Source organism: Melanotaenia boesemani, chromosome 10 (genome assembly GCF_017639745.1).
Source record: "Melanotaenia boesemani isolate fMelBoe1 chromosome 10, fMelBoe1.pri, whole genome shotgun sequence".
NCBI lineage: Eukaryota > Metazoa > Chordata > Actinopteri > Atheriniformes > Melanotaeniidae > Melanotaenia > Melanotaenia boesemani.
The window spans coordinates 4,818,346-4,831,500 of NC_055691.1; the positions used below are offsets into that span (position 1 = coordinate 4,818,346).

The following is a 13,155-nucleotide window of genomic DNA, read 5'->3' on the forward strand; positions in this document are numbered from 1 at the left end:
TCCTGTCTGTATTCTGACGCGTCATCATGGGAGATTTAACCCACTACAGCCGTGTCATCTGCAAACTTCACAATATGACAACCTGGGCGAGTAGCCGAGCAGTCATATGTCAGCAGTGTGTACAGGGGGCTCAGGACACATCCCTGAGGAGAGCCCGTATTGAGAGTCACTGGTGAGGAGGAGATCCTTACAGACTGACCGTCTCCAGTTGGTTCAGAACGCTGCTGCAAGGCGGATAACTAAATCCCCCAAATTCACCCATGTCACTCCTCTACTAATCCAGCTGCACTGGCTGCCCATTTATTACAGGGTGCATTTTAAAATTCTGGTTTTAACCTATCAAGCCCTACATGACCAAGCACCTGAATACATCAGGGATCTCCTACAGCTCTACGTGCCCAGCAGGTCTCTGAGATCGAGTCATCAAGATCTGCTGGTTGTTAAGCCAACACGGCTGAAAACTAAGGGTGACAGAGCCTTTGCAGCAGTGGCTCCTGCCCTCTGGAACTCCCTTCCTCTAAGCCTGAGATCTGTGGACTCCATGATCTTTTTTAAAAAGCAGCTAAAAATGCATCTTTTTAAACTTGCTTTTACTTAGTTTTATTTGTTTTTATTCTCTCTGTATTACTGTTATTTAGTGTTTTATCTTATTGTTAAGCACTTTGTGGTTTTTATCTTGAAAGGTGCTATATAAATAAACATTTACTTACTTACTTACTTACTTAGAGACTGTTTCCTGTTTGTGAGGAAATCCAGTATCCAGTTACACAGTGATGGTTTCAGTCCAAGCAGAGCCAGTTTGTTTACAAGAGTTTGTGGCATGATGGTATTAAAAGCCGAGCTAAAGTCCAGAAAGAGGAGCCTGGCATACGTGTCCCGCTTCTCCAGGTGGGTGAGAGCCTGATGAATGACAGTTGCTACTGCATCAGACGTACTCCTGTTATTCCTGTACACATACTGGTGTGGGTCCACACTAATACTGATGGTGTCCCTGATGTGTGTCATTACCAGTCTCTCAAAGCATTTCATGACTATGGGTGTTAATGCCACAGGGCGGTAGTCATTCATGCAGGTCACAGTAGAGGTCTTGGGTACAGGAATAATGGTGGCTGTCTTGAGGCATGATGGTACTGCAGCCTGGAGGAGGGAGATGTTAAACATGTCTGTCAGCACAGGTGTCAGCTGGTATGCTGTGTCCCTTAAGACTCGCCCAGAAACACCATCAGGACCAGCTGCTTTCCGTGGGTCTATCCGCAGCAGAAGCTTTCTCACCTCATCAGGAGACACGCTGAGTGGAGATTCACCCAGTGGTAGGGTGAGCCTGGTGCAGGGGGGGTGTTAGGATCCTCAAAGCGTGCATAAAAAGTGTTCAGGGAATCAGGTAAGAAAGGGTCTGCTGAGGACACCGTCACCTTCTGCGCTGTGTTCAAGATGGATTTTATGCCCTTCCACATGCTCCTTGTGTTGTTAGAGGAGATGGTTCCCTGTACATCCCTTGCAAAGTTGGCTTTGGCTTTTGTAATTCCCGCATCCAGATCCCTTCTGGCAGCCTTCAATGCATTTTTGTCCCCTGACCGAACAGCAGCATCCCGCTCCTTCAGGAGTACACGAACATTTTTATCCAGCCACGGTTTTTGGTTGGGGTAGGTGGAAACATCATCAGCACATTTACTGATAAAGCTCATAACAGTAGATGCATATTCCTCCAGATTAACTGCTCCATTGTATGTTGCTGCATCTTTAAAAAGCTGCCAGTTTGTGCGTTCAAAACAATCCTGTAACATGTCAGCTGCGTCCCTGGACCACACTGTGATCTCTTCTCCTGCAGCTTTTAGATGCATCCCTTCTCCAGCACACCTGAATGACATGAATGCCCCGTTACCAGGCCTCTGCATAGATGAATAACATGTGGAGGAGGGGATTCAGGTAGCTCCGCGAAGAACGGGAGCCCCCATTCATTTGACCACAAATCATCCACATCCACAAGTATACTGCAGGCTAAGAGGAGCGTATGAAGGCCTTTAGTTCAGCAGGTCCAGTTCCCACGTTGGCCTCTCCTCCACCACGCCTCTGCCACCCAACAGATGTGCTGAAGCAACCCAGCATCCAGCAGAGACGGGAACACGCTCACGGTAATCAGCTGATAGGTAAAAATGATGGGTTGTCGCTCTCTCCGCCTCCTCCCCAGTATGATTATAAACACACTAACTTCATGACCTTCCATGCTACAGCTAACGTGGTTAGCATGTAGACTCTTTTAAACCGCTGTGCAACATGTGAAATTATTATTAGAAAGTGTTGATCTCGTATTATCTTCCGCCTCTTCTGACAGAAAGTTTTCAGTGTGCGTGCATTGTATGGCAAAAAAAAAAAGAGTTGCTGTTGAGAACTTGTTTATCAGTTCAACACAGAAGGCTGCAGTTTGTTTTCCCTAAGTTTTTAATTTATCACAAATACTAAATTTTTCCTTTTTGTGTAAAAGCGGGAAAACTGAAATGTCGTTGGAAAACCGTGACTGGTCATCAGTGTTAAGGTCAAGACTTAGAATGACTCATTTTTCTCCCAATAACACAATAATTTAAAATAATTTAAAACATGGAGATGCCCAGGCCAACTACCAGCAACGTAAGTCCTTTTTTCATTGCTATTTACCACGTATCACCTGACCAGGGACCAAAGTTTGTACAGCAAACTGCCACAATATGACGGTAAGGTTACGGTTCTTCAGTCATTGCATGCCTCTACGGGTTCACTTTGGGGTCCTGGCGCTGTCCTGGTGACCATTCCTGACCTCCACTGGGGTCTACCGGTCATGGCCACCTGACCAGGAGCATTCAGCACCGCATACCTCGACAGCTGACCCTGATGATACTTTATAAGATTTCGACTGCAGACTTTAAACCCTGTCGGTGATAGGGTTTAAAGTCTTACTGGAGCCTAATGAATGTTACTAAAATCTAAGGATAAAATGTAAATGAGTAGTTACTAAAATCTAAGGATAAAATGTAAATGAGTAGTTACTAAAATCTAAGGATAAAATGTAAATGAGTAAATCAATAATAATGTTTAAAAAATGTTTGCAACACTGTATATGTAATATTTTAATACTGGATGATTAAGATGATGCACCATACTTAGGAAGACCATGGACATGCTGTAAAACACATTAATTCCTCACAGAATTGACGTTGGACATGCAGGTGACTCGCTAGGATTAATCTTCCGGCAGTTAGCCTGGTCTGGAGCAGGCTAGCTGCAGCGGATAAATCACCACAGTAACTTGGCCGGGTTTAGTTTGAGCTGCTTTCATGCAACTGACTTAGGGCTAAATTCAGCCAGAATAACCAACATATCTTGGCTTAATCCCTTATCTTGGTTTCGTGCAATACCCCTCTGGAGTCTAAAGGAGCTCAATCTGACTCATCATGAACAACAACCCAACAAACTCTAGACCAGAGCTTTAATTCGTTCATTGAAACTATTAATAATTAAGTACATAAAGAACTGAACTAGAGGTTTAGCAGCTTTAGTACAAATAACTGCAGCTGATTAACAGAACCTCACATGTTTTACTGGACATGATCTTATTTTACACACTGAAAGTACACGTGTTTGTTAGAACACAGAACCAGCAGCTGGTTAACGTACTGATGGATCTCAGCTGGATGATGATGTGCTTTTCTTTTCTTTTCACAATTAAAAGTTTAGTCTCCCAGTAAGACCAGTAGAAACTCCTCCATGATCCATCTCCAGGAGGCTGGATTACTGTACTGGTCTTTAACAGGACTTCCCAGTAAGACCAGTAAACATCTGCAGCTCATTGAGATGCTGCTGCTGGAGTTTTAACCAGGACTAAGAGATCTGAACACATCACACCAGTTATAACATCTTTTCACTGGTTTCCAGTTTATACTGGTTTCTAGTTTATACTGGTTTCCAGTCACAGCATAGATTTTAAAACCCTTCTGCTTGTTTACAAATCCCAGAATGGTTTAGGCCCAGAATACATCTGTGATATGTTCAGAGAATATAAACCTAGCAGAGCTCTTAGATCCAAAGACTCTGGTCAGCTAGTCCAGACCAGAGTCCAGACCAGAGTCCAGACTAAACATGCAGACATTTTTAAATCCAGGTTAAAAACATTTCTTTTCTCATGTCTCTGCATGAAAACTGCATGTTAACTTTTTAACTTGCTTTTAATCATGTTAATGTAATTTATTATTTATTGTGATTATGTGTCGCTGCCTTTTATTATTTCTTAATATCTGTAATGTTTTTGTTTTATGTAAAGTACTCTGAATTGTCCTGTACATGAAATGTGTTGTACAGATAAACTGCCTTCTATGTTAAACGTACATAACCTGCTGTCCAGCATTGTAAACATTGTAAACAAAAACAAATTTAAGCCTCTCAAATTCAGCTTTTCAAGATTTTGTGTGAGACTGTGTGTGTAGGTCTGTGTGCGTGTGTGTGTGTGTGCGTGTCCGAGACTCTGTGTGTGTGTGTGTGTAACTGACAGTGTGTGTGTGACTCACGTTCCCTCCCCATGCTGCTCGGCCTGGGTGAAGCTTCTTTTTCCGTGGAGGGGGGCAGAAAGGCTACCTGGTCCAGGTGCTTCTGGTTAACCTTCTCGTGCAGCTTTTCAAATGGATTTTCAGATTCGTGGTTTTTCCTTCCACATATTTTACCACCTGCTTCTTCTACAAGGCTCTTTATCTTTGACATGGTCATAACGAAAGAAATCCCAAACAGGTCTCTCCTCCCTTTCTCCTAACTTTCTCCGTAGGATCACGCTAGCCGGCGCGCGGACACGCTGTTGACACGTGACGTCACGGAGCTTCAGGTGTCGTAAGACGCAGACACCTGGCGTAAGATTCAGCAAAGTAAATAGATTTCATATCAACCCAGAGGGCTTATGTATAAAATAAATTTACAAAAAACAAAAACGAAGCACATTTTTGCAAAAATTTTAGTTCGTTTTGTAAACACAGGACACAGTTTCAGTTAGTTTTCGTTTTTCGTTAGTTTTGTAATGACCTTGGCAGGGACCAGTCATTATAGTGGTCCGGACCAGACCACTATTCTCGCAACAACCTCTACTGTGTGAATGGGAGCATGAGACATGTTAGCGCATGACGCAGCTTCACCATTATGGATTACTACGCTGTGAGTTTTGGTCGAAGAACAATGTGGATAGACTGAAAATGACCACAAAACGGTAAGGAAATAAAAAATGTCGATGTTTGTGAGGATAGCTTTGGGATTTGGTGATAAACATGCTATCTGATAAGACTAGCTGTGATATGTGAAGGTTAGCGAAGGTGTTTGTTTTGACACTGACGTGAATATCTTTTATGTTTGGTATGATATGAAAGTGCAGCTTTTCTAGTTTCATTTGATACCCAATATGTTTGGGTGGAGTGAACGGATCACGCGTTGTGTTGCATTTTGTTTCGGGTGTTACTGGTTATGGTGGCGCTGTTGTTTGTGGCATATTATGTTAAAGTTGTTATTAAAAAATACTTTGTTGACTAAATGCACTTGGAGAGTTGATTTAGTGGCATTAGGTTTTCTGCTTTGAGACACATAAATAAAATATCCTTACATCACTAAAGTAACTTTTTTACACACATGAACTTGTGTTTACACCTGTTGGACCCACTGGTGGGTCCGTCGGGCTTAAAGTTTTAAAAAGAAAAAATAATAATAACCACTTAGCCAACCCGAGCTTTGAGCCCATCGGCTTCCGTATCTGTACGTCCACGACGCCTGTACGCTGAAAACATCTCGCTCCTAATGCTACTTTAAGTGATTCTAGTGTTTCTATGGTAACCAAAACTATGTCTTCAGAGCACTTTACAAAAGATGGCCCATTGCCATTTTGTTTCCTAAGCGACACCATCAAACCAAAAGCAGTGAAAAGACTACAACATTAAGATATGTTTGACCGCATACAGGGAAATGTTCTCATGGCTCGTGGTTTCTGCATTATTATTATTATTATTATTATTATTATTATTATTATTATTATTATGTAACTTTGTTTTAACACCTTCAAGGTGTGACTGAAGATGGTGGGGCACGCGCTGGCTGCTACCTGTGTTTCACGCTTCAGGTGCAGAGCTGTGTTTCCTGGATAGTTATTGCTGTTATTTATTTAGTTATTTATTTATTCATTCGTGGCGCTGTTATCAAGCAGCCTACTTACGCAGCGTTCGTCAATATCATTTAAAAGCAGATCGTCATGGAAACGGAACGTTCCAGCTGCTATAAAAGGCACGCGGGCAGTTTTAATTCCCCCTTTTCACTTGAGGTGAGAGTGGACAAAACCTGAGAACTTAAGAGCATCCTGATATCAGCGCGAGACAAGAGAGAGAGGCCGGACCTGCTGGAAGACTTGGTGGATCAAAGAGGACCGGCGGACCGTTTGAATAGCTGGTGGATCAGAGGAACCGGCGGACCGGCTGCAACTGGTGGATCAGAGGGACCGGCAGACCGGCTGCAACTGGTGGATCAGAGGAACCGGCGGACCGGCTGCAACTGGTGGATCAGAGGGACCTGGTGACCTGTGACAGGAACCGAAGCGAGAAAGGATGTCGTCTTCCCGGGAGGTCCGCCTCCTGGCAGGTAAATAAATCATGTTTGTTTTTTCTTTGCAATAATAGTTTGTTTAAAATTGTTTATTCTTAACCAAAATATAGTAAACCGTTAAATTTAAAGATGGGGTAAATTTTTCTTTAGTGTTATAGAAACAACAAATTGATGCCAGTTTGTTTTGGGTGTATAAATGAAGAGTTGGTTTGTGCATATTAAAATTCGCAGGAAATTAATGGTGCTTTCCCGGGTAAAAATTGTATTTCCCGGGAATTTTTATCGTGTTGTCTGGATGTTATTTAAAAAGTCAGTTGTTTTGAAAAGAGAGCGTGAACTGTGTTCAGTCTTTCATGTTTTTATTTATTTAGTGTGTGTAAAAATGCAACGAAGACACATTTTTTGGTCACCATAGAAACAATGGGATTTTTTAAAAGTTTAAAATTCAGAACGTGACGTTTTGAACGGAGCCTAAAGTTCTGAACGTCAACTCCAACCACCAATCAGCTGAGTTCACAAAGGTTATGTGCGCTTTGGTTAAAGCTCCAAATTCATGTTGTTTCTGTCTCTCATATGATTTATACGGAAGCGTGGAGCTGTCACCCAAATAAAAAAAAAATCGGAACTTATCACGTTATAACGTGATACTTTATTGTAAAAACGTGAAACGTATCACGTTATAACGTGATACTTTATTGTAATAACGTGAAACGTATCACGTTATAACGTGATACTTTATTGTAAAAACGTAAAACTTATCACGTTATAACGTGATACTTTATTGTAAAAACGTGAAACGTATCACGTTATAACGTGATACTTTATTGTAAAAACGTGAAACGTATCACGTTATAACGTGATATGTTTATTGTAAAAACGTGAAACGTATCACGTTATAACGTGATATGTTTATTGTAAAAACGTGAAACGTATCACGTTATAACGTGATACTTTATTGTAAAAACGTGAAACGTATCACGTTATAACGTGATATGTTTATTGTAAAAACGTGAAACGTATCACGTTATAACGTGATAAGTTTATTATAAGAACATAGCCTGTACTGTATGCAGATGTTGTTACGACCTATATTGGAGCAAAATACATTTTATGGAAAATATACTCATCAAGCAGAAACTTTTCACCTGCCTGCGCACAGTGAGACGGTGCGTGCGTGTGTGTCTGAATTGCCACAGAGCAGGCATCCCCAACTTGGGACCTCTTGAGCCAGTGTCCTGCAGGTTTTCAGTATGTCCATACTGCAGCACACCTGACTCAAATAATGGGTTGTTAAGAGGCTGGTGCAGACCTGGTTTATTATTGTACACAAGACCGTAAGCAACACGGTGCGTCACCTGCCTGCACGCAGTGAGACGGTGCGTGCATGTGTCTGAGTGGCAATAGAGTGTGTGCGCTGCTTTCAGTTAACAATATGTTGTCTCCTGACAATAAAAATGAAAATTATAAAGGCTTATAAAGAAATAAGTTGCCGACACAAAGACGTGGTCCTGTCTACTTAAAGGGTGCAACGTCAACAAGTGTCCTCCAAGCTTCATCAAATCTCTCCAATGAAGTAAAACTTAATCCCATGTAGTAAATTAGGAATTTCTCTGGAAATAATAAACCATACTGAAAACCTGCAGGACACTGGCTCAAGAGGTCCCAAGTTGGGGATGCCTGCTCTGTGGCAATTCAGACACACAGGCACGCACCGTCTCACCGTGCGCAGGCAGGTGACCTACGTGTTTCTCATAACTGTCCCACATTTCTGTACAACAATAAACCAGAGTAGAACAATTAATCATTGTCAAAAAGAACTGAAAAGTTTCTGCTTGATGAGAATATTTTCCATAAAATGTATTTTACTCCAATATAGGTCGTAACAACATCTGCATACAGTACAGGCTGTGTTCTTATAATAAACTTATCACGTTATAACGTGATACGTTTCACGTTATTACAATAAAGTATCACGTTATAACGTGATACATTTTACGTTTTTACAATAAACATATCACATTATAACGTGATAAGGTCCGATTTTTTTTTTATTTGGGTGACAGCTCCACGCTTCCGTAGATTTACACCCTGTTTGGAGAAAAAAAATAGTGTTTTTGTGGCGAAAGCGTAATCACGGTAAACTTTTAAGATGAAAAATGAGCCATTCTCCTTAAATGGATCATCTTTTCTATCCCTGGAAGTATTTGTAACTGCGTGGATCATGTAGTAAAACTGCTTTCGCCACCCCTGTTTCTGTTTTTACTTTGGGATTAACTGATGGATGTAGTGGGTTGGTTGTGGTTGGGTCTCCATTAATGAAATTCTAGTTGGGGTGACTATATAATTACATGAGTTAGTTATAAACAGTTGATTTTAAGAAGTCAGTCTAGTATTAAGTAGTTTTGCATTTCATGTTTTAGTAAAAGAAATGTATGACTTTAAAACCTGTAATTTGAGAGAGAAACTTCCATACCTGGACTTTCTTTCTCACAGACGACTTCCTCGGAGTCCCGGTGTGGGTGATCATCGATGGAAATGCAGGTGACCCCTTTGCTATTGCTCGGTTTCCTGATCTTGATGGTGTCCCCCTATTCTCAAATAGTGAGGAATCTGATGCTGTGCAATTGGATGCTGAGCAATCTGATGCTGAGCAATCCGATGCTGAGCAACCCAATGCTGAGCAATCCGATGCTGAGCAATCCGATGTTGAGCAATCGGATGCTGAACAATCGGATGCTGAGCAATCGGATGCTGAGCAATCGGATGCTGAGCAATCGGATGCTGAGCAATCAGATGCTGAGCAATCCGATGCTGAGGAGTATGATGAGGTAACTGATAGTTCAGAGTGGACAGGTAGTAATGAAAGTGTTTCTGAGGACTCTGGGTACAGCAGCATGTACTCTGAGGAAGACGACGACCATATTCCACCTGAGTTTCCTCCTCATCCTCCTCAACAGCACATCGCACCCCCAGAGGGAGACCTTCCTGACCGGCCACAGTTTGTGGTTTGTTTAGGAAGGATCTCTCCATTTGGCCTCTGGGATCTTCAGGAGAGCTTTGCAGAGGACTCTGATTCCTCAGCTTCCGTCCCTAGCTCCTCCCAAAAGAGGAGCAGGGAGGACAGCGACGGGGATCAGCCCTCTGCAAAGAGGCCGAGGGAGAGCTGTGAGGAGAGCCCTGGAGAGGAGCAGTCCTTTCCAGACTCGACTCCCTCAACCTCTGGCTTGAAGAGCAGGTGTGACGTCATTGACCTCACTGTGAAGAGACCGAGGTGGGACGATGGCAGCAACTCTGACTAAACTTGTCAACTCCTTCATGCTGCAGGATCTGACAACTTTAGATCGGACAACTTTAGTTGCATAAACCATCAGTCATGAACTTCAGCAACAGGAAGGGGCTGAATGTTGCTTCTCCAGATGTGACTGTTTTCCATCTGGAGATAATTATTTCTTCATTTGTATACATGTATATTTCTATGTCTAACCTTTTGAGTCTTACAGGACTGGTGAGCCTCGGGTAGGTCTTGCAGCAGGGCTTTCCTTCATCTGGTCCCTGGATCAACTTTTGAAAACTTGCATCTGTATGGGTTGTCAGAGCCTGAGTCTTGCACCAGGCCTGTTGATGTTATAATGTAAAATCTACTGATGACGTGAGTGTAGTAGGAAGACGACCCAATGCTACGCTGAGGAGGCATGACCTGATGATCTAGACCTGATTCCTCCTCAACCCAGACATGAACAGAGGACCAGCTTTACCACCTGAGTTACTGCTGGACACAAAATGTGCAAAAAGGCCAGTAAAAGACTCTTTGTTGAGCCTCTTTGCTGGAAGAAGAGAGAAGTCCAGACCCAAAGAGGGACAGAGACACCGTGTGAAGTAAGGCCTTCTGGTTTAACATTACAAACTTTATTTAAACGATTTTTGTGACATTATAGAAAATATTCCTGACTGTTTTTTGCTTTAGGTCATGATTCTGAGTGGACGTCCACAGAGCTTGAGTTGGTGACCCACGCGATCCAGTCCAGAGGACCAGAAATGGTTCCCCCAACGTGTGAATCCCGGTTCCAGTCTGTCTCCTTTACATCCGTCCACATGACAGAAGGTGGAACCAGGATTCACACGATGTGCGAAAAAGGTGAGTTAGTGATTCTGTCCTGTACGTGTCCTACAATAATCTCAGATTAAACTGTAGAGAAAGTGTGTATGCTAGCTGGAAATGTTGTTCATTTACTGTCAGAGTCACTGATACAGTTTTTCTTCTTTTACTTCTTCGTTTCACTGAGGTGATCATGACTGAGATGACACACGGCCATCAGCCAGAAGGACAAGCGAGGTGGACCACAGAGACCCAACTTCTGTTGTACATCCAAGGTTTCCATGGCGATGAAGAGCTCCCAGCCAGATGACAGCAGCTGTTAAGACAAACAACATGAAGTAAGTCCAAAGTCACGATGAGCTAAAGATAACACCATCAAGTGTATTTAAACGATTTTTGTGACATTATAGAAAATATTCCTGACTGTTTTTTGCTTTAGGTCATGATTCTGAGTGGACGTCCACAGAGCTTGAGATGGTGACCCATGTGATCCAGTCCAGAGGACCAGAAATGGTTCCACCGACGTGTGAATCCAGGTTCCAGTCTGTCTTCTTTACATCCGTCCACATGACAGAAGGTGGAACCAGGATTCACACGATGTGCGAAAAAGGTGAGTTAGTGATTCTGTTCTGAACGTGTCCTACAATAATCTCAGATTAAACTGTAGAGAAAGTGTGTATGCTAGCTAGAAATGTTGTTCATTTACTGTCAGAGTCACTGACACAGTTTTTCTTCTTTGACTTCTTCGTTTCACTGAGGTGATCATGACTGAGATGACACACGGCCGTCGGCCTGAAGGACAAGCGAGGTGGACCACAGAGACCCAACTTCTGTTGTACATCCAAGGTTTCCATGGCGATGAAGAGCTCCCAGCCAGATGACAGCAGCTGTTAAGACAAAGAACATGAAGTAAGTCCAAAGTCACGATGAGCTAAAGATAACACCATCAAGTGTATTTAAATGATTTTATGTGACATTGTAGAAAATATTCATGGCTGTTTTTGGACTTTAGGTTATGACTCTGAGTGGACATCCACCAGACTCCAGCTGGATAAAACGGTGAGGAAACAAACTCCTGTTTAAACAAAAAAGATGCCAAACTGAAATAAAGTAGTATTGAAGTTACATTCAACATTATGTTGGTTAAAACTTTGTAAACTCTGTTTTTATAAATCCTGACAATTTACATCTTTCTTCTCATTTCCACTTTCCACAGAGCTCCTGATGGTGGACGTCCCAGGAAGCTTCAGCAGCACCACCGTCCCCTGAACACACCCCTGCACCAAACCTGCTCCTAGACTCTAAACCAGGGATTCAACCCACCGCGATGATGAAGAGCACAGCTGCACACATGAAGCACAAAGACCCTCTGAACATCTGCTGGCCTCCGTCTGCAGACATCACTAGGCTTTACAGAGACACTGCTTTGGATGAGACCTTCACCTCACGCCGCCTCAGAACGGTGAGGAAGATCCTGGAGGACTCATCTGCTCACCGTGCGCTTGAACTGCGGTCAGGCCGACGTTACCGAACAATCCAAACCAGGACCGCCACATCTTTTACACAACAGTCAGAACTGTAAAAAACATGTTAAAACTCAGCTTAACGTCTGTGTTTAACATCATGTGTGTAAAACTGCTCATTTTAAAATGGTTTCATGTTACTTTAACTTGTTTCTTAATGCTGTGCATTTAACTTAACTTGTGTTAACATGTGTGTATGAAATGCTTTCAAAGTACCATCATGAATTCTAGTCGTTCTTATTGAGTTTCTATTTATTATTTAATGTTTAAAAGTGGAGCTATTGTGCCAGCCTAGTTTTGTTGTAATTATCTGCAATGATAATTAAATGTTATTCTTGAAGATGTTGAAGCTGAAACTTATTGATCAAACAGCACGACAACAGAGACACTTTCTATATGATCTGATTCTTTGATGGCAGATCTGGATCATATAGACTCATCGTGGTTACCTGATCTCAAACATTCCCTGATGGTGTTTTATGGTAGAAAAATGTTTGAGTTTCCATTTCACATCCAGGTGGAAGATGTGATGGAAACAACCAGGCTTGTACAAAGTCCCAAATGGAATTTAGAATTTCTATTCTTGGATTTGAATTTGAATTTTAAATTTGAATTTAGATAAAAACAAGAAGCGGAACTGCAATTAAATTCAAATTGAATTCAAATAAATTCATGACACATAATTGAGGTATATTTAAGAAAGAAGTATTTATTACGTATGTGTACAAGATGAATCTCATCCAGAGTATGAGATACAGATTCTATGGCTCTAATACTTTAAGATAGTAAATAGGCTTTTTTTAACTACAAATTTATTTAAATTAAAACATACTCTACAAAACATAATTATGCAAACTTTAACAGTGTGGATAATTATAAGACAGCACTTAATTTCCCAGAATACCTTGCTCTATCCAACATTTTGGACATTGGGTTTAGAGCAGG

The 13,155-nt window shown here is 41.9% G+C and overlaps 1 protein-coding gene and 1 long non-coding RNA gene across 4 annotated transcripts; one reads left to right on the forward strand and one right to left on the reverse strand.

Annotated features, from left to right (window-relative positions):
- Positions 1–6,533: 6,533 nt before the first annotated feature.
- On the reverse strand, positions 6,534–9,169 carry LOC121647530. The gene is made up of 3 exons (XR_006011858.1): positions 9,083–9,169; positions 7,645–7,649; positions 6,534–6,620 (listed from the first exon to the last, which is right to left on the reverse strand). It is a non-coding gene; the product is annotated as an uncharacterized LOC121647530 (long non-coding RNA).
- On the forward strand, positions 6,594–12,433 carry LOC121647528 (lisH domain-containing protein C1711.05-like). Of its 3 annotated transcripts, none has more exons than XM_041997050.1 (5): positions 6,594–6,627; positions 9,085–10,171; positions 10,556–10,726; positions 10,963–11,746; positions 11,904–12,433. In XM_041997050.1, exons 1-2 carry the CDS (start codon positions 6,594–6,596, stop codon positions 9,888–9,890), a joined length of 840 nt encoding a protein of 279 aa, XP_041852984.1. In that variant the 3' UTR covers positions 9,891–10,171; positions 10,556–10,726; positions 10,963–11,746; positions 11,904–12,433. The 3 variants fall into 3 exon arrangements, 2 of the variants coding, with proteins under 2 accessions (XP_041852984.1, XP_041852985.1); XM_041997051.1 differs by having other exon boundaries at positions 10,963–11,639; XR_006011857.1 differs by lacking the exons at positions 6,594–6,627; positions 9,085–10,171 and adding an exon at positions 10,266–10,467.
- The last annotated feature ends 722 nt before the right edge of the window (positions 12,434–13,155 follow it).